The sequence below is a fragment of the Ailuropoda melanoleuca genome, chromosome 10, assembly GCF_002007445.2.
Source record: "Ailuropoda melanoleuca isolate Jingjing chromosome 10, ASM200744v2, whole genome shotgun sequence".
Taxonomy (NCBI): domain Eukaryota; kingdom Metazoa; phylum Chordata; class Mammalia; order Carnivora; family Ursidae; genus Ailuropoda; species Ailuropoda melanoleuca.
This window is the reverse complement of record NC_048227.1, coordinates 84137821-84163435: the sequence shown is the minus strand read 5'-3', so window position 1 is coordinate 84163435 and position 25615 is coordinate 84137821. Positions and strand designations below refer to the sequence as shown.

The following is a 25615-nucleotide window of genomic DNA, read 5'->3' as shown; positions in this document are numbered from 1 at the left end:
GATATTTTACAATTGAGTTACCTTCTTATGGTTAAGGCCATTTGACTTTCTCCACTGACTCTGTATAAGCCTTCTCCTTAAAACAACAAGAGCTAAAAGCCTGGTAATATTGTACCAAGAAGTTTCCATTTAAAGGTACTTTTGAATTATGCTAATATTGTGTCACGTCTGATTGCAAATATTTTAATCTGAGCTGTTATGTATGTTAGCATCTGTCTTGGTTGGTCATTAAATAGAATAAAGATGGTAGAAAATGTCCTAGTTTTGTATTGATGGAGAAGGCTAGGAAATAATCATAAGGGAAGAGATAATAAGATGGTGAAAAGAGGCAGTCCAAGCCTTTTAAAAAGCTAATCAGGAGAGGCAAGAGCTAGGAAAGCTCCTAGCTCTCCCTCAAACCTCTCCCCCTACGGCAAGGAGAAATCCGACGATGAGGGCCATCTATTTGGCAGTCAGGAATTCCTAAACACTCTGAATTTTGTAGGTGCTTTCATGATGCATACTTTACCAAAACATTAAAGAGAGTAAATCTCAACCTTAGGGTAACACACTTTTGGCAGCAAATACAGGCAACTGAAAGCAATGTGCAAAATCTTATTCTGCCTCAATCAGTAAATACACAGTAATAACTGTTTTAACCACCAAGGTTGTCTTGACCTTGGTCTTTTGGAGACCTTGGGAGAGAGGGAGTAAAGGAAGAGAGGGGGAAAGGCGGAAACCACACCAGCAAAGTGTGAGGGGCTGACCAGGGCAGTCTGGAAAGGGACCGCTCATCTACCAAGGGTTCCTCTCCACCCCTGGAGAAGACGGGCTTCACTGTGACCTGACGTCCTATTCGTCAGAGATTATTTACATCAGACAATATCCTTTTTGACAACTGCAAATACCTCTGGGAAGTATTAGGTGGTTTAGCTAACTTTCTGGTTGAAATCTGATGTGGATGTGGAGCAGGGGGTATGCTGGGAACGGAGGTGGACAGAGACCAATGCGGGGCTTGGGGTAGCCTGTAGAATAGATGATGGGAAGGGGCCAAACCCTCTTAAAAATTGTAGGTAAAGAACTATGTACATTTTCTCACTTTTTAATTCTTGGAACCCACAATGAGTTTATTTTCATAAACTAGCCTTGGATCTCATAACAGAGCATCTGTGTGGGAATGGATTCTGATTTCTAAACAATTAACATACTCTGGGACACGACATTCTACACTGAGACTGGCTTCCCTCGAATCTGTATACTTTATAAAAAGTTGCTACATATAAACATTTTATAATCACTCTGATTTGATACTCTGGTCTACTGAAGCTCCTTCCTTGCCCCCAAGGTGAATTTTGGGGTCCTCGTGGGCTCACAAAGGGGAACTAAATCTCAGATAAGCAGCACTACATGGTGGTTCTGTTTCTTTTTGTAGCTTTTGTTAAAAAAGAAAAAGTACCTTTCAATTTACTTCTTCCAAAACATAAAAATTTAAAAGTATAGATTCCAGCTCATTTATATCCTCAAAATTCATTGCTTGTTAAGATCAAATAGTTGACCTATTTCTACACTTATCTGTCTAATGAGTAAAACCTGAAGGCAAAGAGAGTGTGTGGTGGAACTGGAAATATGTTTTCTGGACTCCGGTGATCTCTGGATGGTATATGGAATGATGGGGTTCTTGTAGATTGCCTAAATAAATCAGGGAACCCTGTCTTCATCTTAATCTTGTGGATAGTTACATATTTCTCAAGGAAGACAAAGTTTACAAATACCAGCACTGAGTACAGTTGTTCGTTTTAAATCCTTCTATACTGAAGAGTTGATGTTTTACTTTTGAAGAATGACACTCAATTATGAACACATTTTTAGGGGCTGGGAAAATGATAACATGTCTTAGCAACTAACTCTACTTTCTAGAATGTACATGAGTGGGCTCGATTGGGGAGTTTCAATCATTATAATTTAAGAACTATTAAGTATATCGTAAATACAATAAAGTTTCCAAATTAATTTCCTAGTACTATCTAAAAGAAATATCCATGTAAAATAGCCATTTAGAAAGACCTCAGACTAGGGTAATTTTACTTGCCAGAGAGGACAAATATTTTAAATTGAAAAACTTAATTTCCTAAATTTCATTGTGTCCCCTTCTCCTTTAGTTTTATATTCTTCTGAGACTAGAGCTTGTGTGTCTGACACTATAATTTCATGTGACAGTTGGATAATATTTTAAGGTTTCAAATGACTTCATCCCAGTCTCCTTTCTCACCCCCTCCAGCTGTCTCCCTATCACCCCACACTTCCTGCCCCATTCCCTGAGAAGTCTGCTCACTGGATGGAGAACTGAGTCCTTTCCTCCAAGGGTGCTGATACAAAATGAGTTGCATTTTAACATTTTGTTTTCTTAAAAACCTGATGTTCTGCCTTACGTTCAGATAACTGGAGCATAGAAATGTCTGTGCAACGAGAAACTAAGGCACCACTTTTTCTTTCCCTTTCCTGTTTTGGCTTGGGAGCAAAACCAAAGACTGATGGGAAGCCAGGGTGGCGGGTCAGTCTTATATCTCTTGGCAAGATCTCTATCAGCCACTATCGCCGGGAGCTGTGTGTCAAAAGCTGCCAGGACATAGACTTAAAACCCTTCCAGGAAGGCATTTCTGCCTTTAGAAATAGGGAAGTAAAGGCACAACAGTACCTTAAAAGAAGTTGGTCAATACCAACCAGAAAATCTTGACAATTTAGGACAACTTTAAAACGTTCTGGAAAATTTTACAGAGGAAGTCATCCCTTTCTCAATTATGACACCCAAGAATAGGTTTTTCCAGCTGTTGTCTTCCCTCCTAAGCCCATAATCATAATGGAAATCTTCCTCCAACGAAGAATGTCTGCTACTAGATGCTGGAGTGCTTACACATCAGCTTGACTTACCAGCGGATATTTCCTTAACAATTGCATTTAAAAGAAACAAAAAAATCAAATGGATCAGTGTAGTGTTTTCAAAGAAGTAGTCCTTGAAAGGGACCCTTTCAGGAATAACATTGCAGGCAAAAGCACTGGGAAATAAACATCAAGATTTAGAAATATGTCAAAGGATGGAGACTTTTCTGAAATAATGTGCAAAATCAGAGTACCATTTGTGTCCTCTGGATAGAAGGTGAGTGTCCAGAATGGCCCCAGTGCTGATTAGCAAGGGAGGGGCAGACTGTTCTCCAAGACACTGGTTTCAGTGGGGCTGGTGGTGGGGAAAATGCTATCCGTTGCACTGCTGGGCGTTCTCTAACCTTTGCTGTTGTATGTCCTCAATGAGAGTCTTCTACACGATGATGTCATAGACCCGGCCCACTCTGCCCAGCCATTCCCTCACAGCCTGGCGCACTCTGATGTCCGTCACGTGGCAGGTCAGCTGGCTGATGCACGGGAACACCGCTGGCTGGAGGGCCGTGAAGGTCTGGTCTGGAAGGATCTGAATCTGATTGAGAACTGTTAGCACCATGTTGGTCCATGCCTAAGAGAAAGGATGGGGGAGAATTATTAGTAGCTTTTCCCTCTGGGTTCATTTGAACTCTCAGGTGTGGCTGAGCCCTGCCAACCGGCAAGTGAGTTTTCTCGGGCTTTAGGTTGCAATAAATTAGTCTTTACCCATTCAGTGTGGCTAGAAGTTGTCATTTAAGTTCATATATACAAGGCATAGCGGAGTCTCCTCTAACATTAGGAATACTTTATTTTCAGGTTTCATGGACTACGGGCATACCTTGTTTTATTGCGCTTTACTGTGCTTCCCAGATACTGCTTTTTCTTTCTTTCTTTTTCAAATGGAACATCTACGCAGCCCTGCGTGGAGCAAGTCCACCAGCACTTGTTCACTTGTGTCTCTGTGTCACACTTTGGTAATTCTCACAATATTTCAAACTTTTGCATTATTAGATTTGTTATGGTGATCTATGATCTTTGATGTTACTATTGCTTCGGGGTGCCATGAATCGTGCCCATATAAAATGGTAAACCTAATCGATAAATGTGTGTGTTCTGACTGCTGCAATGACCAGGTCCCGCATTTCTCTCCTGCTCCTCAGGTCTCCCTACTCCCTGAGACAAAACAGTATTGAAGCTAGGCCAATTAATAACTCCACAATGGCCTCTAAGTGTTCAAATGAAAAGAACAGTCACAGGTCTCTGCCTTTATTTTTTATTATTTTTTTAAAGATTTTATTTATTTATTTGACAGAGATAGAGACAGCCAGCAAGAGAGGGGACACAAGCAGGGGGAGTGGGAGAAGAAGAAGCAGGCTCACAGCAGAAGAGCCTGATGTGGGGCTCGATCCCATAACACTGGGATCACGCCCTGAGCTGAAGGCAGACGCTTAACCGCTGTGCCACCCAGGTGCCCCAGGTCTCTGCCTTTAAAAGCTAGAAATGATGATGCTTTGTGAGGACGGCATGTTGAAAGCCAAATTGGCCCAAGAGCCTAGCTTCTAGCCTAGGTTAGCCAAATCGTGAATGCAGAGGGAAAGTTCCTGAAGGAAATTAAAATTGCCACTCCAGTGAACACATAAATGATAAGAAAGAGAAACAACCTTAGTGCTGATACGGAGAAAGTCTGAGTGGCCTGGATAGAAGATCAAAGAAGTCACAACCTTCCCTTCAGCCAAAGCCTAATCCTGAGCAAGGCCCTAACTCTCTTCAATTCTGTGAAGGCTGGAGAGGTGAGGAAGCCGCAGAAGACAAGTTCATGAGGTTTAAGGGGGAAGAAGCCGTCTCCATAACAGAAAGTTGTGAGGTGAAGCAGCAAGGGCTGATGTGGAAGCTGCAGCAAGTTCTCCAGAAGGTCTGGCTCAGATCATTCATGAAGGTGGCTACACTAGACAGTGGATTTTCAACATAGATACAATAGCCTTCTACTGGAAGATGCCATCTAGGACTTCATAGCTAGAGAGGAGAAGTCAATGCCTGGCTTCAAAGAGCAGGCTGACTCTCTAGTTAGGGGCTCATGCAGCTGGGGACCTTCAGTTGAAGCCAGTGCTCATTTACCATTCTGAAAATTCTAGAACCCTTAAGAATTATGCTAAATGTACTCTGCCTGTGCTCTATAAATGGAAGAACAAAGCCTGGCTGAAGCACATTTGTTTACAACATGGTTTACTGAATATTTTAAGCCCACTGTTGAGAACTACCCAGAAAAAAACATTCCTTTTAACATACTGCTTATTGAAAACAGTACAGAGGTTCCTCAAGAAGTTAAAAATAGAGCTACCCTACAACCCAGCAATTGCACTACTGGGTATTTACCCCAAAGATACAGATGTAGTGAAAAGAAGGGACACATGCACCCCAATGTTCATAGCAACAATGTCCACAATAGCCAAACTGTGGAAGGAGTTGAGATGTCCTTCAACAGATGGATAGAGAAGATGTGGTCCATATATACAATGGAATATTACTCAGCCATCAGAAAGGATGAATACCTACCATTTGTACTGACACGGATGGAACTGGAGGGGATTATGCTAAATGAAGTAAGTCAATCAGAGAAAGACAATTGTCATATGGTTTCACTCATATGTGGAATATAGGAATAGCGCAGAGGACCCTAGGGGAAGGGAGGGAAAACTGAATGGAAGGAAATCAGAGAGGGAGACAAACCACAAGACTCTTGACTCCAGGAAACAAACTGAGGGTTGCAGAATTGAGGGGGGTGGGGAGATGGGGTAACTGGGTGATGGGCATTAAGGAGGGCACATGATCTGATGAGCCCTGGGTATTATATGCAACTAGCGGATCATGGAACACTACATCAAAAACTAATGTACTAGATGTTGGCTAATTGCAATTTTAAAAAACAAATTTAAAAAAATACTGCTTATTGATAATGTCCTGGTTACCTAGAGCTCTGATGGAGATATACCCAGAGATTACTGCTATTTTCATGCCTGATAACACAACATCTCTTCTGCAGCCCATGGATCAAGGAGTAATTTCTACTTTCAAGTCATTATGTAAGAAATCCATTTTGCAAAGCTAGAGCTGCCATAGATAGTGATTGCTCTGATGGCTCTGGGCAAAGTATATTGAAAAACTGGAAAAGTATTCACTATTCTAGATGCCATTAAGAACATTTGTGATTCATGGGAAGAGATCAAAATGTCAGCATGAACAGGGGTTTGCAAGAAGCTGATTCCAACCTCATGGATGACCGTGAAGATTCCGGACTTCAGTAGAGGAAGTTAACTGCAGATGCGGTGGGACTAGCAGGAGAACTAGAGTTAGCAGAGGAGTCTGAAGATGGGACTGAATTGCCACGATCCCCTGATCAAACTTGAACAGATGAGGAGCTGCTGCTTATAGATGAGCAAAGAAAGTGGTTTCTTGAGACGGAAACTACTCCCGGTGAAGATGCCGTGAAGACTGTTGAAGTGACAACTAAGGATTTAGAAAATTCTATAAACTTAGTTGATAAAGCAGCTACAGGGCTTGAGAGGACTGAATTCCATTTTGGAAGAATGTTACCAAACGGCATCACATGCTACAGAGAAATTGTTCGTGAAAGAGTCAACGCAGCAAACTTTATTGTTGCCTTAAAGAAACTGCCACAGCCATCCCAACCTTCAGCAACCACCAGGCTCATCCATCAGCAGCCATCAATATCGAGGTAAGACCCTCCACTGGCAGCAAGACTGGCTCGCTGAAAACTTCAGAGGATGGTTAGCATTTTTTAGCCATGAAGTATTTTTTATATTAAGGTATGTGTGTGTACGTGTGTGTGTGTATATATATACACAATTATTTCTAGATATGCAATTGCACACTTCCTAGACGACTGTATAGGGTAAACATAACTTTTACATGCACTGGGAAACCAAAAAATTCATCTGACTTGCTTTGATATTTGCTTTATTGCAGTAGTCTGGGGCCAAACCCGCAGTATCTCCGAGGTATCCTTGTACAAAAATCTTACTTATTCCTCAGATTTTTAAAAACTCTTTTGCCTTCTCATAATGAAATTTCCATAGGACATAGGACATTTTTAATTATCAGTCTCTATAATGCCTAGCAAACTGGAATAGGACTACCTTCACTCAGGATAACTTTTAAAATCATAAGCAAATCTCCAAGGCATGAAAAAAATTAAGACATTTGTCAAGAAGGTCATCTATTATGGAATAACCATACATCTCCCTTTGGACTTTGCAAATCTAGTCTGACTTTTGTGGATTTTGAAGTTTGGTTCGATGTTCAAGTACTTTAGAGGAAAATAAGGCCTCTTGTAAGATTCAGTTAAGTCCAAATTTATGTTTATTCTGAGAATACGTTCCTGTGTAGGTTCACAGAATCCTAGGATCTAAGATCCTAGGCCCACAATTTAAACACCTGGATTATTTTTAAAGGGCTCCCTCTGACTCTAGATCCCTCTATTTCTCTTTTACCATTATGTCTATTCTTAAACTGAACAATCAGTACCAACACTGTTATCTTCCCAAGCTGAGTTTTTGATGTACCACGTAGTTACAAATACTAAATATATGAAGGAACGGGAACGCTCAAAGCCCTCTAAAGAATGAGCATTGTTATGTGCTCCTAATGGGTTAGAAAAGCTCGAGATGAAAACAATTCATTGGCATAACCCCATAATAACAGGCACTTTGCTGTTTTTCCTTTACACAGTTCTTCAGTGCGTCTTCCAGGGACCCGCTCAGGACCCGATGCCAGTGAAAGCACATGCCTTTTAGAAGCTTCAGCCTCATCTTATTTATTCAGGTGAGTCCCGAGTTCTCAATAGCTCTTATAACCCGTAAAAAATAACTCCTGAAGGTCTCTAAGAATAAAATTTCTCTTTCACACGGATACATTGACCCAGAGGGACGCTACGCGTTGGGCTCGGGCGACCCTCGGACTCCGGAGGGGCGCTGGGTGCTGTCTCCTGCCAGTGGCTGTCAGCTGCTGGAAAGTGTGAGCGCTCCGTTGGGGGCCGCGGCTGTCCCTGGAAGGCCAGCCCCCCTCCCACCTCCCCCCCGCGCTCAGGGAGCTGCCGGTGGAGCCCGAGCGGGGCCTCTTCTCCTGTCGCAGCAGCTCGGGGCCGGAGACGCTCAGGGAGCTGCCGGTGGAGCCCGAGCGGGGCCTCTTCTCCTGTCGCAGCAGCTCGGGGCCCGCGCTGAACGAATGGCGCATCTGGCCCTGGTCTATCAAGTGCTGGGGCCGCTGAAGCAGCGGGGAGTCCTGGCCCCTCGCACCCAGTGGCTCTCCCTTCTTTTCCCCTTTGACCTCTTTGGGAAACGGAGGCAGGTTATGCTGCTGCTTCCTCTTTTTGTATTCAGTCATCAGCTTGGAAATGGTTTTGTCGGCCGCCATGGTGTAGATTTTGTTGCCCGCGTTCTCCCACCATTCCTTCTTCCGGCCGGCCTCCTTCTTCTCCACCTTGGGGCTCGGCGGCAGCGGAAGCAGGTCCCCGCCGCACCCCCGCAGGCTGCCGGGCTCGCCGGCGTGCTCCCGGGACTGGCTGCGGTCATCCTCGGAAGGGGTGTCTTTCCCCGAGAAGCCCCCGGTTGACGGGGTGGATGACTCCGACTGGAAGGAGGGCAGGATGAAGAACGGGTCGCTCTTGAAGGGGGGCGCCTCCTCCAGGCAGCTCTCCAGGTCCAGGTGCATCTGGATGTAGTGGTTGCACAGCTCCATGCACAGCTTGTGCAGCCTCTTGACCAGCCACACCCAGTCGGCGTTGCTGATGGGCTGGACGCTGAGCGAGGGCAGCCGGGCCCTCCACTGCCGCTTCTCCTTGCCCCGCGGGGGGCTCACCTGGGCCGTCTCCTCGAAAATGTCTTCGTCCTCCGATGAGCACTGCTGCGACGAATCCGTGCTTCTCTCATCGTCCTCAAAGAGCACTTTCTTCACTTGCTCGGCGGTGATGGTTTCCTGGTTGGTGAGGACGGCACAGACCAGCGCGTGGAAGTAGATGTTAAAGCTCATGGCCGACTGGCGGTAGAGGTTGGCCGCGCCCCCGATGCCAGACACCTTCTTCAGCAGGCACTTCAGCCCCGGGCTGGTGTCGAACTCCCTCGCCGTCCTGTACGAGTCCAGCAGCAGGTCGAAGATGACTGCCAAGTTCTGCATGGAGATGTACCTGAGGAAGCCGGCCAGCTTGGCCTCGGGCACCTGCACCGTCTTCTCCTCTCCGGGGGAGGGGCCCTTGACGAACTCCTCTAACAAGATGTCGTACAAGTTCTGGAGCAACACTTGATGGGACAGCAAGCTCACCACGATCTCCCTGAAAGAGACGCTTCAAATGAAAGCAAGGGGATGGATTAGTAGCCTTCTGCCCAATGTCGGTTACTTTAAAGCGATTCCAATGTTACATATTTTAGAAGGAGGTAGGCAAAGTTACACACTAAACTGCTTTATTTCAATGCCTCCCTTTAAAAAGGGCAAACTTCAGGGCGCTTGGGTGGCTCAGTTGGTGAAGCGTCTGCCTTCAGCTCAGGTCATGATCCCAGGGTCCTGGGATTGAGTCCCGCCTCGGGCTCCCTGCTCAGTGGGGAGACTGCTTCTCCTTCTCCCACAGCTCCCCCTCCACTCTTGTGCGCTCTGTCTCCAAGTAGATAAATAAAATCCTTAAAAAAGAAAAAAGGGCCAACTTCTTGGGGCATTACATAATCACCATTTTAATCACGAATAATGGAATTGCTGATACTTTCTAAAATCTAGGCGCTTTATGGTATTTCTGTTTTGTAAAAACTTTTCAATATAGGCACGGTACTGGGATATAATATTTGACATTTTATTACAACTATGAAGGAATTAAATCAGAAAGTAACAATTTCTGGTCAATTCTATTAATTTGAATTGGCTTTCTTCTCTACCCTTTGTTAACAACTTTGGGTTTGAGAAAAAAGTCCAATCTCACTGAAGTCTAGCTTTCTAGGGACCAAACCAGTTTACCAAGATTAGGTGCATAGACAGAAAAACTTCAGTGCTTCCAGCATGTGAGATGGACGAGGGCCAAGTATTCAGAAAAGTAAGAAATGGATAATTTAACTCAAGCTTTCTAAACCAAACCTAGGAGAGAAGAGAGCCGTCATCGCTTGCATATATTCTCTTCCGCATCCTTTCCTGCCATCATGGCCACGGCACTCCTCTGTGGGCCCCGAATGCTCTTTTGAATGCACTGAGAGGCCTCTCGGGTCAGCTACTTGGCACGGGGGGATGGGGCGAATCTTCCCTAGACACCTGGCCAGGACTCCTGGTTGAGAAGCGGGCGCAGCCCACATAAGGAAGCCTTACAAGTGCCCCTTGGTGATTTGGCCTCTTCTGATTGGTTGGATTCTTATACGAAGAAAACAATTTCAATTCTAGGTACTACCTTTACTGAATATTTTAATTTACCCTTGTGGTTTGTGGTTTATGGTACTAGGAACCCTGAGCATTCAGAATACTCTTCTGAAGAGGAGGGCTCTAAAAGCCACAGAGCTGGTCTAGTGCTTCATGTCTACAGCTATAGGACGCTAACTGAAGGGAAATCCTGTCGCCACTCAAATCTGTTCCATTGTCCGTCTGCCCCATACACCATAAAGTCCTCAAGGGCCAGGGCTGTAACTTATTCATCTTTCTCCCCAGGGCCCAGGAAAATGTCTGGTGAGAATAGAACTAAGTGTCCAAGACAAACGGAGCAACACAGACAGATTGAACAGATTGCCACCTGCAGGAAATGTTCTCCTTGAGAAACGGCTCTGACACCTCAACCCCATGTCCCTGGCAGCCTGGACTCCTGAAGCAGGAACCACAACCAGAGGGGTGAGTTTGATAACCTTCAGAAAGTATAAACACCATAGCCCACATGACCTATCACCTTCCCTGAGAGCTGGAAAGCCCTTTCCCAGCAAACCTTTAAAAGGACCACGTTTGAATTATGGAGTATCTTTATCAACTGAGATAGTCCCTTTGATGCTTTAGGAGATAAAATTGCTAAGTGTGCATGTGGGAAGGACAGAAAATTCCTTTTGCTTTAGGTTCAAGCCACATGATGCACAATAAGAAAACACAAATCAACAGATGGTTTTTCAATTTGTTGTACCCAAGTGTTTTTACCTTTTCTTCGCACACCCATCAAAAAGGGGACTGTGCAGTGCTTCTGAGGCCAAGCGCAAAGGGAAGCTCTCCTCCTGGAGAGTTAATTGCCCCACAGGTGGCTGACTTAAGACGTGCTGGTGCCAGTTTCAGAGAGAAACAGATTCAGAATTTCAAGTACTACATCTTAAAGCTCTCACGCTAGTGGACTGTGGAAAGCTAGGGCTATCCGTGCCAGGGCGATTTAAAACCACACCCTGATTTCTCTTCAATAATATTATAATCAATTTGGTTTAGGTATTTTTTTCCGTGGGCGATTTCAACATGGACCTTTGAGGATACACCTGATGGTATATACATGAACCTTCCGTAGGTCTAACTCATCTCGTGCTACATCCTTTGCTAAGTTAAGGACTGTCCTGTAATAAGAGTCAAATCCAAGAATACCAAGCGGCTCCACGCCTTAGTGCTGTATGTCCCTGGATAGGTGGCGCAACCTCTCTGAATGTTTCCCCATGGCTAAGATGGGAGGGGAAATATCTAGCCACTGTATCTCGCATATTGTGCTCAAATTCTTATCAATACTATTTGTGGGCTAGAAGTTTAAAAATGGGCATTTCAGCCATGGCTATTATCTTCAAGTTTAGGAACAATAGTTTTTAGGCAAAATGACAGTATTTAAAAAGGGCAAGATTAGGGGCACCTGGGTGGCTCAGTCCGTTAACCACTGACTCTTGATTTTGGCTCAGGTCATGATCTCAGGGTCTAGGATAGAGCTGCGTCAGGCTCCGCATTCAGTGGGGAGTCTCCTCGAGGTTCTCTCTCTCCCTCTCCCCCCACTCTCTCTAAAATAATACATAAATCAATCTAAAAAGGCCCAGATTCTTGTGGCAGGGCACAGATCTTTTTGTCTGACAGCTGTATTGCTCACGAGAAGTTGATGTATTTCTCCCTGAAACAGTATGAATCATGCCTCACATTTCAAAATTTTTTTAAAGCATAACATAGATAATACTATAGACACACGGAGTTGTGTCTCCTGCCCCCCGCCCCCGCAGATTCATATGTTGAAGTCCAAGCCCACAGTACCACAGTGTGACTGTATCTGGAGATAAGGTCTTGAAAAACAATTAGGGTGGACCCCAATGCACTATGACCAGTGTCACAGAGATTAGGACCCAGGCATGTACAGAAGAAAGACTGTGNCCCAGGCATGTACGGGAAAGACTGTGTGAAGACACAGGGAGAAGGCATCCCTCCAGAAGCCAGGGAGAGAGGCCTCAGAAGAAACCAACCCTGCCGCCCCCTGGATCATGGACTTTTAGACTCCAGAACTGGGAGCCAGTACGTTTCTGTTGTTTGAGCCACGCAGTGGAGGGTGCTCTGTACGGCATACTAGTTCCAGGGAGACGTGGGAGCTCTGGTTAAACAGAAAACAATTTTCTGTAAAAACCTTTGCTAAATGACTCTATAAAAGTTTTCACTATTCTTAGCCAAAGCTTGGATTACAAGGAGCCAGAACTGAAACTACATGGACGAAGTTGCCCACGTGTTTACTAGCTGCTTACCTCTTCTTGATGTGTCCATTTGGCTTCTCATCAGGAGGCAGCTCAATAATGAGCTGACAGGACTGAGCGTGATCGAAGTTGTTTGGAGTCTTTGGTGAGCACTGGGTGTCCAACATAAACACCTGCAAAGGTAAGCAAAGGTACAGCTCAGAGCTCCATCATCCGCAACCTGATTCTACCAGGGATTGGCTGGATGGCCCTGGGTAAGTTGCTTACTCTTCCTACTCGTTTCTGCACCTATAAAATAAGGTTGATAATGGTTTCCTACCTGGTGTGTTTGTTGAGAGTGTTAATATGTGTGTATTATGTATGTATAGCATTAGAACAGAAGAATAAATATTCAGATGTTAGCAGCTGACACTAATACTAATAACACGACTAATTTTATTATGTGACAACTCATTACACTCCAACTAGCAAGCGCTGATATTTAATATTACTTGAGAGTAAATAGAGAGGGGTTGTGTTTGTAAGAAAAAATTTCTGATTTTGATGTCTCTGTGGTATAAGAAATTAATTAGGGCCTCCTGTTGGAACACGGATGTGGCCATCCTCTACGGGACTGTGGGAGAAGTGACTAAGAAAACAGTAAACACTTCTTGATTCTTCCCTTTGAAAACAGAAGTATTCTTAAATGTTTTCTTTGCATATTTTGTAAGCATTATCAAATTACCTGGGTTATCTGAAAGGTGGATATAGGAGAAAGGCTGGGGACTGAAGAAGAGAAAATATTAAAGAGCAAAAGCTTCACTAAATGGCCTCTGCCTTTCTTCTCCATTAATGATCTATTGTTTCAGAAGAAGATTCTATGTTCCTGCTGTTGGTGGGATGTAGTTTGGAAGCCCACTGTGAGCACGTGGGGGAAAATCTTTAGCAGTGTAGTGGATTCCCCTTAGGGCAGCTATCCTCCTCTCGGCTTCTCGTTACGGTGCCTCTCTGCCGCAGCTGTCCACGACAGCCGTGTGGACGGAAGTGGCTCTTCATTGCAGCCTTATAACATTCCAACCTCTGTGGACTGGCCGTGGACACTTCAGTGGGATGTGCTCTCTCCCTTCCAAACGGTAGAACCATCGTATCCTGGAATGTCATGAATGTGGACAGCAGATGATGGGAGAAGCTAAACGTGGAAGGTTCTTGATTCACTATGTGAGGACTGCTAGGGAGTGCCCTTTAGAAACGACCTAGCCAGGAAACTTCTCAACTAATCATCAGGGTATCCTGGATTATTTGTGTACTAAGGGCAGATTTTATTAAGGATTTAAACAGATCTTATAGAGAAAGGGCACCTTTGACTATAACCCCCAATTCACTTTACTTTTCTAAAGATTTAGAATACTTATCCAATAATTCAATCCAACACTGCATAGGCATTTATAAAAATTTCTTAATGTTTTAAACATACCACGTACATTTGCAAAATATCTTCTGCATATGAAGACATACTTCAAATATGTCTGTTGCCAATACGTGATAGACTGAATTCTCAACAACCACTCCTATTATGAATATATGTAAATTTAGGGATAGTGCTTAATCCTGCTGCTGGAAGCCCCATGCGGTCTATGTTAGGGACAGACTGACATGTCACTTAAGTATGTGGGAGCATGTCTGTAGCTAGCGCTAATGTTGGAAGGCCTTTTGTGATTTAGTAACTCTCCGACTCAGACATTTCCTAAGTGTCTTCTGTATGCCTTGCCCTAGGAACACCAAGAAAGTATAATATGTTCTCTGCTCCCAGGAGACTACAACCAACTTTTCTGACTTCTGACATCTGCCAGAAGAAAAATGTCATTGCTACATGGTGATCCCTGAGTGGGTAAGTATATTTTAATTTTACTTATGAGTTTCATTCCCCTGAAATTAAGCAGCTTGTAAATGTTAAGCTCTATACAGGAGATGTAAGAAAAAAACCCAAATAGGGACTCATAGACTGCAAGTAACATCAATTTTTAGGCAAATATGGTAACATAAGAAGTCCAAGCAAGTTTATCTGATTTGGGCACTGAAGGACGCACTAAGAAAGAGATGGTGAAAAGGATTATAATGCTGTTGATTGAGTCAGCCATGCCTCATCAAGAACAGTACTGACAAGATGGGAGGGCTAGGAGATGTATGTCCCTAAGGGAATGAAAGGCAGTCTGGTGATGCAAGACCATCAGGAGGAAGCTTCTAGAAGTCCCCAGTCCTTACCTGCTGAGCCATGGCTCGAATGCGCCAGTACTCGGCCTCGGCACTGGGGGAGGAGGAGGGGGCCGCCACCCTCACCTGGCAGCCTTCGCCGCTGAAGCTCTCGGTGCCGCTGTGGAAGCAGCCCAGCAGATCCTGGGGAGAAACACAGCAGATGTTTCCTGGCTGCATCCGGGTGCATCCTGGAGCTGCCATTGTCCCCGCGTCTGGGACGACAGCACTGATCTGACAGCTTCTTTCTCCCCCTGGGTCGGAGTTCAGGTGAGACTGTCTGCTAAGAGGAGGGTGGCATCCAGCTGCCCCATGTGACAGGCACCAGGGGCCATGGAAGACGGGAACCCGCCCTGGCTCTCGCTGCGAGCACTTTACCTTCACGGGCTTGAGCGTGGCGGAGAACGCGTCCTGCAGGGCACAGCAGGCAAGCCTCCACATCTCTTCGGTGAACACGGGGCCCGCAGTGACGAGCACGTACCTGCTCAAAGAGACAAGGAGAGAAGTCTTGAATCAGTACGTGCTGTTGTCCCTACAGAATTACTCCCCAGCTTCCGTACAGGTCTTGCTGCCTCTTATCGCTCCTGTCTTCAATCCAACTAGTGTTCCATTGTCCCAACACTATTTCCTAACGCATTTCACTATAAACATAGCAATGGGTCCCCATGACAAATAGGGCAATGTTTCAACCTAGGCTTGCATGCAAGACTATATATGTTCTGTACTACTTTTTCCATTCTAGCCCCATTTTCTACTACTCCTTGGCAAATAACAAAATAACAAAAACCCTCTTGCCACTTGTGACGCTGATCTCCATGCTTAGGTCTGTGATGTTCTGCTTGCAAGTCTGCATCTAGCAAAAGCTTGCCCACCTTGAGGGATCTAAGTGTCATTAATAGAAAAAGCCCTTGCTGACCACCTACTCCCCTGCCCTCCTTGGCACGTACGGTAACTCCTTCCTATTATCATTTTCCGTGTGTCTCTCTCTGTTATGTCCTTTAGAAAAGGCTATAAGCCTCTTGAGGGTAGGGACCTTCACTGACTTCCTGTGCACCGAATGCCTCACACAATTAATATCTGCTGATTAAACACTGAAATGAGGAATTATTGGCGTATACATATAGACATTTTTACTTCTAGAAAGCAATTCAAAAAGTGGATTGCTACAATAAAATAATTTAATTTTGTGGAGAGCCGGGGGATTTTTTTCCTCACCTAATGCAGGAGCAGCCCACTCTGGAGATGGTTTCTGTGGGCTTGGCCACACACGCTACCAGCAACTCAAACAGGTCCTTCAGCATCGTGTTGATCATGCTCTCATACCTGATGTCTACATGGAAAAGTAAGACCAAGATTTCACTCAACTCTGTTGTAAAGGAGTGGGTTGAAATGGTATCTATTGCAAAAGGAGAAAGTCTGAGCAATAAAAAGATGATATATCTGGGGGGGAAAAGTAATCTTCTTGGATTTTCTTAAACTTGAATTTAGCTTGTATTAATCGTTTCATGATGAAATATATGATTTACTTTGATGTATATTTTTCAAAGTGATGCATATAATTCATCTACTTCCACAGAAGAGAACATATACAGCGTGACTAGTAGCTAGTAAAAAAGAAACATATACTTTCCTCAGGCCTGATAGACTAATTAAGTGCTCATGGCAAACAAATCCTCTCTCATCATCTTGAACTTCTCAGTCTGGCTTCAGTCTGCACACTAACCCCAAAGAAAATGGGACTTCCCCAAATCACATTCTATTTTCCCAAGTCAAGGAATACATCTGTATTCTTTTCCTCAAAGTCCTTGTGATGACACCAGTCCAATTTTCAGTAGAATCCTCAATGGTTCTGTGCTGTGCAAAGCAATGATCCAGTTGAGAACATCTACCCCTAGGGGCAGTTATTGCTTATAAGTGGAAACACCCACTGTTTTCCTTCTCAATTAATGTTCTTTTTTGCAGAGGCAAGTTGTCCTTATTAAATTTAGTAGAGCTACCCATTTCTTATCTTTGCTTTAGACTCGCTCTCCCTTGGGGTGAACATCTCACGAGTTTTTCTAACCTATCCAACAAGGGAGTCCCTTACCTTACTTCTTCTTTATAAAGAAAAGCCAAAGGCATATAGAATTATAACATTTAGGGTTAACAGTGATTTTTTTTTCTGACTTCAATATACTATCCACTGCATACTTTCAGATCTTTTTCAAAGTGCCACAGATATTAAGACACTTCACCCCTAACCTCCCAAACAACTTCTTGCCTATAATTGAAGCCTTTGCTGAAATCTTATCTCCTCCACTTAGCCTCCTGGAGGAAGCAGGAGGATACACCCCCTTTCTTGCCCAGACAACAAGGCCAGTTCTTTTTTAAATTTATTACATATTTGAACTTGCCTCCCTTCTTCTCATATACAGATTTACTAGATGGCATTATATTTTTAGCCACATACGTATTTTAAGTATCAATTTTCATTTTGATAACCTAGGAGAAGGTTGGCACTGACCATATAATTCTCTTTTAGTAATTTCCAGACAAAAATCATTCACTGGTATTTAGAAGCAGTTTCAGACAGTGATGATTCCCATGAAAAAGAAATACTCGGCATGGTGTGTGAGCATAGATACCTGAGTGTATAAAGCTTTGAATGTGCTCCACCACCAGCTCACAAGACAGGCCAATGGCATGCTTGAAATTAGCAGAAGCCGCATCCCAGTACGAATGGTCTTTATGGCTACGACGGAGCCAAACAGACATCACAGGGAGAAGAAGGTGAACAACCGCATAGATTCCAAACCCTGGTCCTGAAACAGAAAAGTCAGTGTCAGAACTGTGACTGCAGCAGCATTCCTGTAGGGAAACGGAAGCTACCGTCATGGCTTGGCACGGCCCATCTCTTTCACAGGAGCCCCCCGCCCCCCCGACTTTCTGAGAAGCTTCGAGGAAAAAGAATTAACTATCGATTGGGGGAATATATGGTCTTCAGCAGCATTCTTTTTTTTTTTTTTTTTTTTAAGATTTGTTTTAGAGAGCACGTGAGTAGGGGGGAGGGCAGAGGGAGAAGGAGAATCTCAAGCAGACTCCCTGCTGAGTGCAGAGCTGGACATGGGGTTCAATCCCATGAGACTGAAATCATTACCTGAGCCAAAATCAAGAGTCAGAGGCTTAACTGACGGAGCCACCCAGGTGACCCTCTTTTTTGTTTCTGTATGAACTTAGTTATGCAAATGATACATGAATAAATTCATAAAAAATTCAAATACCAGTAAAGCTAAAGTATCATCTAACTCCAGTCCCCAGATGTAAACATACAGATGCGTATACACGTATGAGAAAATATCCTCTAAAGTTCACATGCAAATATCTATATGAAACATCAAGAAACACATTAACATGGGTTAGAGATCATTCTGTTTGGGTGGATTTAGACATTCCCTCATTTTTACTGCCATATACTATTCCATTGTATGTATATACAACAGTCACTTATCTGTTCCCTTACTGATGGACATTTAAGGTGTTCTAATTTTTTGCTTTATTGACAACGCTATAATGAAAATCCTTGTGAAAGTGATGGATTTTTAAAGTTCTGATTAAAAAAGCAAGCATCTTTTTTCTAATAAACACAAAAAACAACATGAGAGTACAAAGAAAGAAACCTTATCCCCAGAGATAATCACCTTTTCATGTTTGACTTCTAGTCTTTTTGAATGTACATGTGTATTTAGAGATACATAAAATTTCATAATGTTGTGATTGTACTCCATAGTGTATATACTTTAAATGTAATTACAAATACTCATTTTAATGTCTGTGGAATATTTATATGCTCTTATAAATATTTAATACTTTTACTTAACCCATTAGGGTGTTCATAATTTTTTAATACTTTTACTTAACCCATTTAGGGTGTTCATAATTTTTTTGGTATTCAATATATTTCAGCAATCATTATATACCCATTTTGTCTTCATCACTATTAATTTCCTTTGATGATAGATTTCTAGAATTAATTAGGTGAAGTGCTCTTCACACATGTTTAATGGCAATGTGAAAACAGAAAATGGTACTGACTAGTGAAAGAGAGGTGTATAATTAATTCTTTAAAATACTTGCTTATTTTTGGATAAAAGGCTTATAACTTTTTGACATATGAGAGTAGCTATTCTGGCTTTTCTGCAAAAAATTCTTCTATGAACTTTGCAATGGACTTTAAAACAGTATCAATTATCAAGTCTTCATTAGTTTGTGGTAAATACAAAACTCTTGTAACTATGGAATTAACTAGTGAGTTCATTTGTGGTTCTGATTCTGTTTGTGGAAACTAAAATTTCTATAGTTGCTTGGATCTTAGGAAAATTTGCATGTGTTAAGTGTACATGCTAAATTTGATTAATTCAAAAGAAGAATTAGGGCCATTCTTTTCCTGTACCATCAAGGTACTAGGTGATCACTACATGTCTTTTTCCTTTTTTGAGAGAGAGAGAGAGAGTGCGTGCTCATGAGCACAAGCAGGGGGAGGGGCAGAGGGAGAGAGAGAGACAATCTTAAGCATGCATGAAGCCCAATGTGGGGCTTGACCTCACGACTTAGAGATCATGACCTGAGCTGAAATCAAAAGTCAGATGCTAACTGACTGAGTCACCAAGGCGCCCTACATGTCTTTTGCTCAATCTAATGATCTATGACCTTTATACATTCAAGAACTTGCTGTCTTAATATTGTATATATTTTGAGTGGTTTATGTCACTGGAGACTCTGACAGCCCTGGGGCCAAGAGCATGTAAGATCCAGTTAAAGAGGAAAGCTATAATCATGGAACAGAGCAAAGCCAATAACCTTGGCCTGATTATTGGAGGGATCCCACACCCCCAACGAACTGGACAGCACACATTATTTGTAAATGGACTGGTGGGAACACATGTCAACAATGACGGACTTATCTTAACCATCACTGCATCATTGCCATTCAACACTTATTTACTGAGCGTCTACTATGCATGAAGTTCTGCACCATGTCTAGGGTTAGAGCTGGGAAATGGGCAGACACACAGAAATACATTCCTGAAACAAGTTAAGACAACTCCCCACGAAAGACAGACATAGAAATTCTTACCAGGTGTTTTCGTCACATCTCTCAACAGCTCGAAGAGTAAATCCAAGGTTGGTGGTTGGTGCTGACGTGGACAGTTGGACACAGCCGCTGTCAGCTGCTCCAGCAGGATGATCCAGACTTCTATCAGCCCTGGAAACCAAGAAGCAGATCTCGGTAAAATCCAGTTAAACACAACACACGTCATCATGAGATCAAACTGAACGTTGTTAGTGTGGCTGTGTGCTATATGGTGGGGTAGCCCTCAGTGTCTACAAGCGTGGATGGATTACGATTTACATGCTCTAACAAAGTCAAAGGGAAAAACCCAAAATTTCTTCTCATCCCCCTACAGGATGAAGATGACGTGGTAAATTCTACTATTGTTGAAACAACTGTCAGATATCTTGGGAGCTGATGATACCAAAACAATAAAAAATCCTTTTGTATCATCTTAGTATATCTTTTTTTAAAATTGTTTTATCATAAATATATAACAAACATTTGCCACTTTAACCCCTTTTACATATACAATTCAGTGGTACTCATTACATGCACGGTTTTGTGCAACTGTCTCCGCTACCCAGTTCCAAAACTTTTTAAAAAAATCATCTCAAACAGAAGCCCTGCAACCAGTAACTTTCTATTCTCCCCTCACTCCAGCTCCCTGGGAACCTCTCATCTACTTTCTGTCTTTATGAAGTTGCCTATTCTGGGTATTTCATGTAAGTGTAATCACGCAGTATTTGTGTTTCTGTGTCTGGCTTATTTCATTTAGCGTCATGTTCTCAGGGTCCATCCGTGTTGTACTGTGTATCGGATGAATAATACTCCCTTGTATGTTGTACCATGTTCTGTTAGTTCATTCATCTGTTGATGGACACTTGCGTTGTTTCCGCCTTTGGCTGTGGTGAGTAAGGCTGCAATGACATAGGAGTGCAAGTATCTCTTTCAGTTTCAGTTCCTTAGGGTATAGACCCAGGAGAGGGATTTCTGGGTCATCTAGTAGTTCTGTTTANTAGTTTGTGGTAAATACAAAACTCTTGTAACTATGGAATTAACTAGTGAGTTCATTTGTGGTTCTGATTCTGTTTGTGGAAACTAAAATTTCTATAGTTGCTTGGATCTTAGGAAAATTTGCATGTGTTAAGTGTACATGCTAAATTTGATTAATTCAAAAGAAGAATTAGGGCCATTCTTTTCCTGTACCATCAAGGTACTAGGTGATCACTACATGTCTTTTTCCTTTTTTGAGAGAGAGAGAGAGAGTGCGTGCTCATGAGCACAAGCAGGGGGAGGGGCAGAGGGAGAGAGAGAGACAATCTTAAGCATGCATGAAGCCCAATGTGGGGCTTGACCTCACGACTTAGAGATCATGACCTGAGCTGAAATCAAAAGTCAGATGCTAACTGACTGAGTCACCAAGGCGCCCTACATGTCTTTTGCTCAATCTAATGATCTATGACCTTTATACATTCAAGAACTTGCTGTCTTAATATTGTATATATTTTGAGTGGTTTATGTCACTGGAGACTCTGACAGCCCTGGGGCCAAGAGCATGTAAGATCCAGTTAAAGAGGAAAGCTATAATCATGGAACAGAGCAAAGCCAATAACCTTGGCCTGATTATTGGAGGGATCCCACACCCCCAACGAACTGGACAGCACACATTATTTGTAAATGGACTGGTGGGAACACATGTCAACAATGACGGACTTATCTTAACCATCACTGCATCATTGCCATTCAACACTTATTTACTGAGCGTCTACTATGCATGAAGTTCTGCACCATGTCTAGGGTTAGAGCTGGGAAATGGGCAGACACACAGAAATACATTCCTGAAACAAGTTAAGACAACTCCCCACGAAAGACAGACATAGAAATTCTTACCAGGTGTTTTCGTCACATCTCTCAACAGCTCGAAGAGTAAATCCAAGGTTGGTGGTTGGTGCTGACGTGGACAGTTGGACACAGCCGCTGTCAGCTGCTCCAGCAGGATGATCCAGACTTCTATCAGCCCTGGAAACCAAGAAGCAGATCTCGGTAAAATCCAGTTAAACACAACACACGTCATCATGAGATCAAACTGAACGTTGTTAGTGTGGCTGTGTGCTATATGGTGGGGTAGCCCTCAGTGTCTACAAGCGTGGATGGATTACGATTTACATGCTCTAACAAAGTCAAAGGGAAAAACCCAAAATTTCTTCTCATCCCCCTACAGGATGAAGATGACGTGGTAAATTCTACTATGTTGAAACAACTGTCAGATATCTTGGGAGCTGATGATACCAAAACAATAAAAAATCCTTTTGTATCATCTTAGTATATCTTTTTTTAAAATTGTTTTATCATAAATATATAACAAACATTTGCCACTTTAACCCCTTTTACATATACAATTCAGTGGTACTCATTACATGCACGGTTTTGTGCAACTGTCTCCGCTACCCAGTTCCAAAACTTTTTAAAAAAATCATCTCAAACAGAAGCCCTGCAACCAGTAACTTTCTATTCTCCCCTCACTCCAGCTCCCTGGGAACCTCTCATCTACTTTCTGTCTTTATGAAGTTGCCTATTCTGGGTATTTCATGTAAGTGTAATCACGCAGTATTTGTGTTTCTGTGTCTGGCTTATTTCATTTAGCGTCATGTTCTCAGGGTCCATCCGTGTTGTACTGTGTATCGGATGAATAATACTCCCTTGTATGTTGTACCATGTTCTGTTAGTTCATTCATCTGTTGATGGACACTTGCGTTGTTTCCGCCTTTGGCTGTGGTGAGTAAGGCTGCAATGACATAGGAGTGCAAGTATCTCTTTCAGTTTCAGTTCCTTAGGGTATAGACCCAGGAGAGGGATTTCTGGGTCATCTAGTAGTTCTGTTTTTTTGTTTTTTGATTTTTTTAAGAAATACCACTGTTTTCCATAGAGGCTGCACCATTTTATATTCTGGTGAGGGTTCCAATTTCTCCACATCCTTGCCAACACTTACTTTGTTTTTTAACTATAGCCATCCTAGTAGGTGTGGTTTTGATTACATCTCCCTGATGACTAATGATGTTAAGCATCTTTTCATGTGCTCATCAGCTTTTTGTAGATCTTCTGAGAAATATCTATTCATGTCCCTTGCCCATTTTTAAATTGTGTTGTCTTGTTGAGTTTTAGGAATTCTTTATATATTCTGGATATTAAAACCTTATCAGAAATAAGATTTACAAACGTTCTTTCGATTGTCCTTTCACTTTCTTGATAATGTCCTTTGATGCACAAAAATCTTTAATTTAGCTGAAGTCTGAGACATCCAGTTTTTCTTTTGTTGCTCATATGTGCTAGTCTATTTTCTTTGCTCTTCCTTGTGCCCCATTTTTTCCAGAGGTCCCTCATTCATCTCCCATCTCTCTCTCTTTTTTTTTTTCTTGCAATCTATACCTTATTTTGAATTTACCTGCCTGCCTTGCAATTGGTGCTGCTGGCTCTCTCATGCCAGGTACATGCAAATCACTTTGTGTACTGCTCACAGATGGGGAAGGGTGCTCCCAGAATCAACAGAATCACACACCCAGAGCAGCACACCTCTCAGTACACACCTCTCTTCCTCCTCCCCTTCAGAGTTTCATTTTTAAAATAAGATACTAACTTTTTGTGTCGCTCGTTACTAGGGAAGGGAAGAAACACGAGATGCTTTTTATGAGATCTAAACAACTTTAGTTTTGCCGTTTACAGAAGCACTGTCTGAGCCAACATTCCTGCTCACCCCTGCCTTTGGAAACCTGTGAATCTGCCGCTCAGATAACCGCTGCAGAGAAAGGACTCGACTTCTCTAGCTTCATCCCAAAGGGCCTAGAATAGAGTATAAAAAAATAGCCCACCCTACATTTTAATTCTAATACTTCTCATTTTCCCGTGAGAGATAACTGTCAAAAGATGGCAGCTTTTAAATATTCCCATTAATCTCTACGGCGCCTGGGTGGCTCAGTTGGTTAAATGTCTGCCTTTGGCTCAGGTCAAGATCCCGGGGTCTGTGGGGAGCCTGCTTCTCGTTCTCCTTCTGCCCCTCCCCTCTGCTCATGCTCTCTTCTCTGTCTCTCTCAAATAAATAAATAAATAAATAAATAAATAAATATCTTTAAAAAAATAAATACTCCCATTAAAAAAACCTACTTCCACAATTTTGAACATCCCCATTCATAGGAATCTAAACCAAACCCATGAACCACAAANTTCATCCCAAAGGGCCTAGAATAGAGTATAAAAAAATAGCCCACCCTACATTTTAATTCTAATACTTCTCATTTTCCCGTGAGAGATAACTGTCAAAAGATGGCAGCTTTTAAATATTCCCATTAATCTCTACGGCGCCTGGGTGGCTCAGTTGGTTAAATGTCTGCCTTTGGCTCAGGTCAAGATCCCGGGGTCTGTGGGGAGCCTGCTTCTCGTTCTCCTTCTGCCCCTCCCCTCTGCTCATGCTCTCTTCTCTGTCTCTCTCAAATAAATAAATAAATAAATAAATAAATAAATATCTTTAAAAAAATAAATACTCCCATTAAAAAAACCTACTTCCACAATTTTGAACATCCCCATTCATAGGAATCTAAACCAAACCCAAGAACCACAAATAAAACTAGCTGACAATGGTTCATGAACCTCAAAATATAAGCAAGTGTAAACAAGCTAATTTATAGGAAATACAGAAGCCAGGATCGCATGTTACGTACAACTCTAGGGGGTAGGACCAATAAAGTCCACCCGGAAAACTCCATGGGACACAAGACCTCACTTCTTCAACAAATGAAGTGCAAGGGAGTGAAAAAGAGTTGAAGAGGAAAATCTAGAGATTGAAAAGGACTTCAGAGACCTATCAGCCAAACATAGAATGCAGATCTTACGTGAATTCTGAAAATTCACTGACATAAGAAAATGGGAAATGCTAACACTGAATGGATATTTGATATTCAATAATTACTGTTGGGGAGTTAAGATGGCGGAGGAGTAGGGAACCCCTTTTTCAGCCGGTCCCCTGAGTTGAGCTGGATAGGTACCAGACCAGCAGGAACATCCACGGAATCAGCCTGAGATGCAGGAAGATACATCTGGATCTCTACAAATGAACATCTCCAGCACTGGGTGTTGAGGTACGAAGCGGGGAGCCATGAAACCACGCACAGATATCGGAACATAAACAGAAGGGGGAGGGAGCCGCCGTGTCAGGGCCCCAGGAAACGGTAGCCACCTGCACGGGGGAGCGGGCAGAACGCGGACCCGCACCCTTGAGACAGCAGACTGAGACCGTGAGGCGGGGGCGCGCGCTACCAAGCATCTCACGGAACTCTGGAACTCTGGTGTGCTCACTGCATCCAGACCGAGACCGGGAGCTCCGGGAGCGTGCAAGGGGTGGCTGGCGGCTGGCGGGCCACCTGCACCGGGGAGCAGGCAGACCGCGGACCCGTACCCTCGAGACAGCAGACTAGGACCATGAGCCGGGAGCGCACACCACCAAGCATCTCACGGAGCTCTGGAACTCCGGTGTGCTCACTTGATCCAGACTGAGACCGGGAGCTCCGGGAGCGCGCGTGGGGCAGCTGGTGGCTGGCGGGCCGCCTGCACGGGAGAGCAGGCGGACTCGCGGTTGGCACCCGCGAGACAGCAGACTGAGACTGGGAGCTCCGGGAGCGCGCGCGGGGCGGCTGGCGACTGGCGGGGTTAGAAACACAAAGGACAGAGATGCGCCGGCCCTGGAAGTGAGGGCTGG

The 25615-nt window shown here is 43.4% G+C and overlaps 1 protein-coding gene across 1 annotated transcript in view; it reads right to left on the bottom strand.

Moving 5' to 3' along the window:
* Positions 1-2970: 2970 nt before the first annotated feature.
* Positions 2971-25615, bottom strand: part of ARFGEF3 (ARFGEF family member 3) — a 182910-nt gene continuing 160265 nt past the window's right edge. Inside the window, exons 27-34 of the mRNA XM_034670783.1 lie at positions 21760-21888; positions 17402-17578; positions 15993-16107; positions 15156-15258; positions 14790-14921; positions 12600-12721; positions 7822-9247; positions 2971-3484 (exon numbers count right to left, since the gene is read on the bottom strand). Coding sequence (XP_034526674.1) covers positions 3293-3484; positions 7822-9247; positions 12600-12721; positions 14790-14921; positions 15156-15258; positions 15993-16107; positions 17402-17578; positions 21760-21888 — 2396 coding nt within the window. The 3' untranslated portion in view covers positions 2971-3292. The remainder of the gene's footprint in view (positions 3485-7821; positions 9248-12599; positions 12722-14789; positions 14922-15155; positions 15259-15992; positions 16108-17401; positions 17579-21759; positions 21889-25615) is intronic.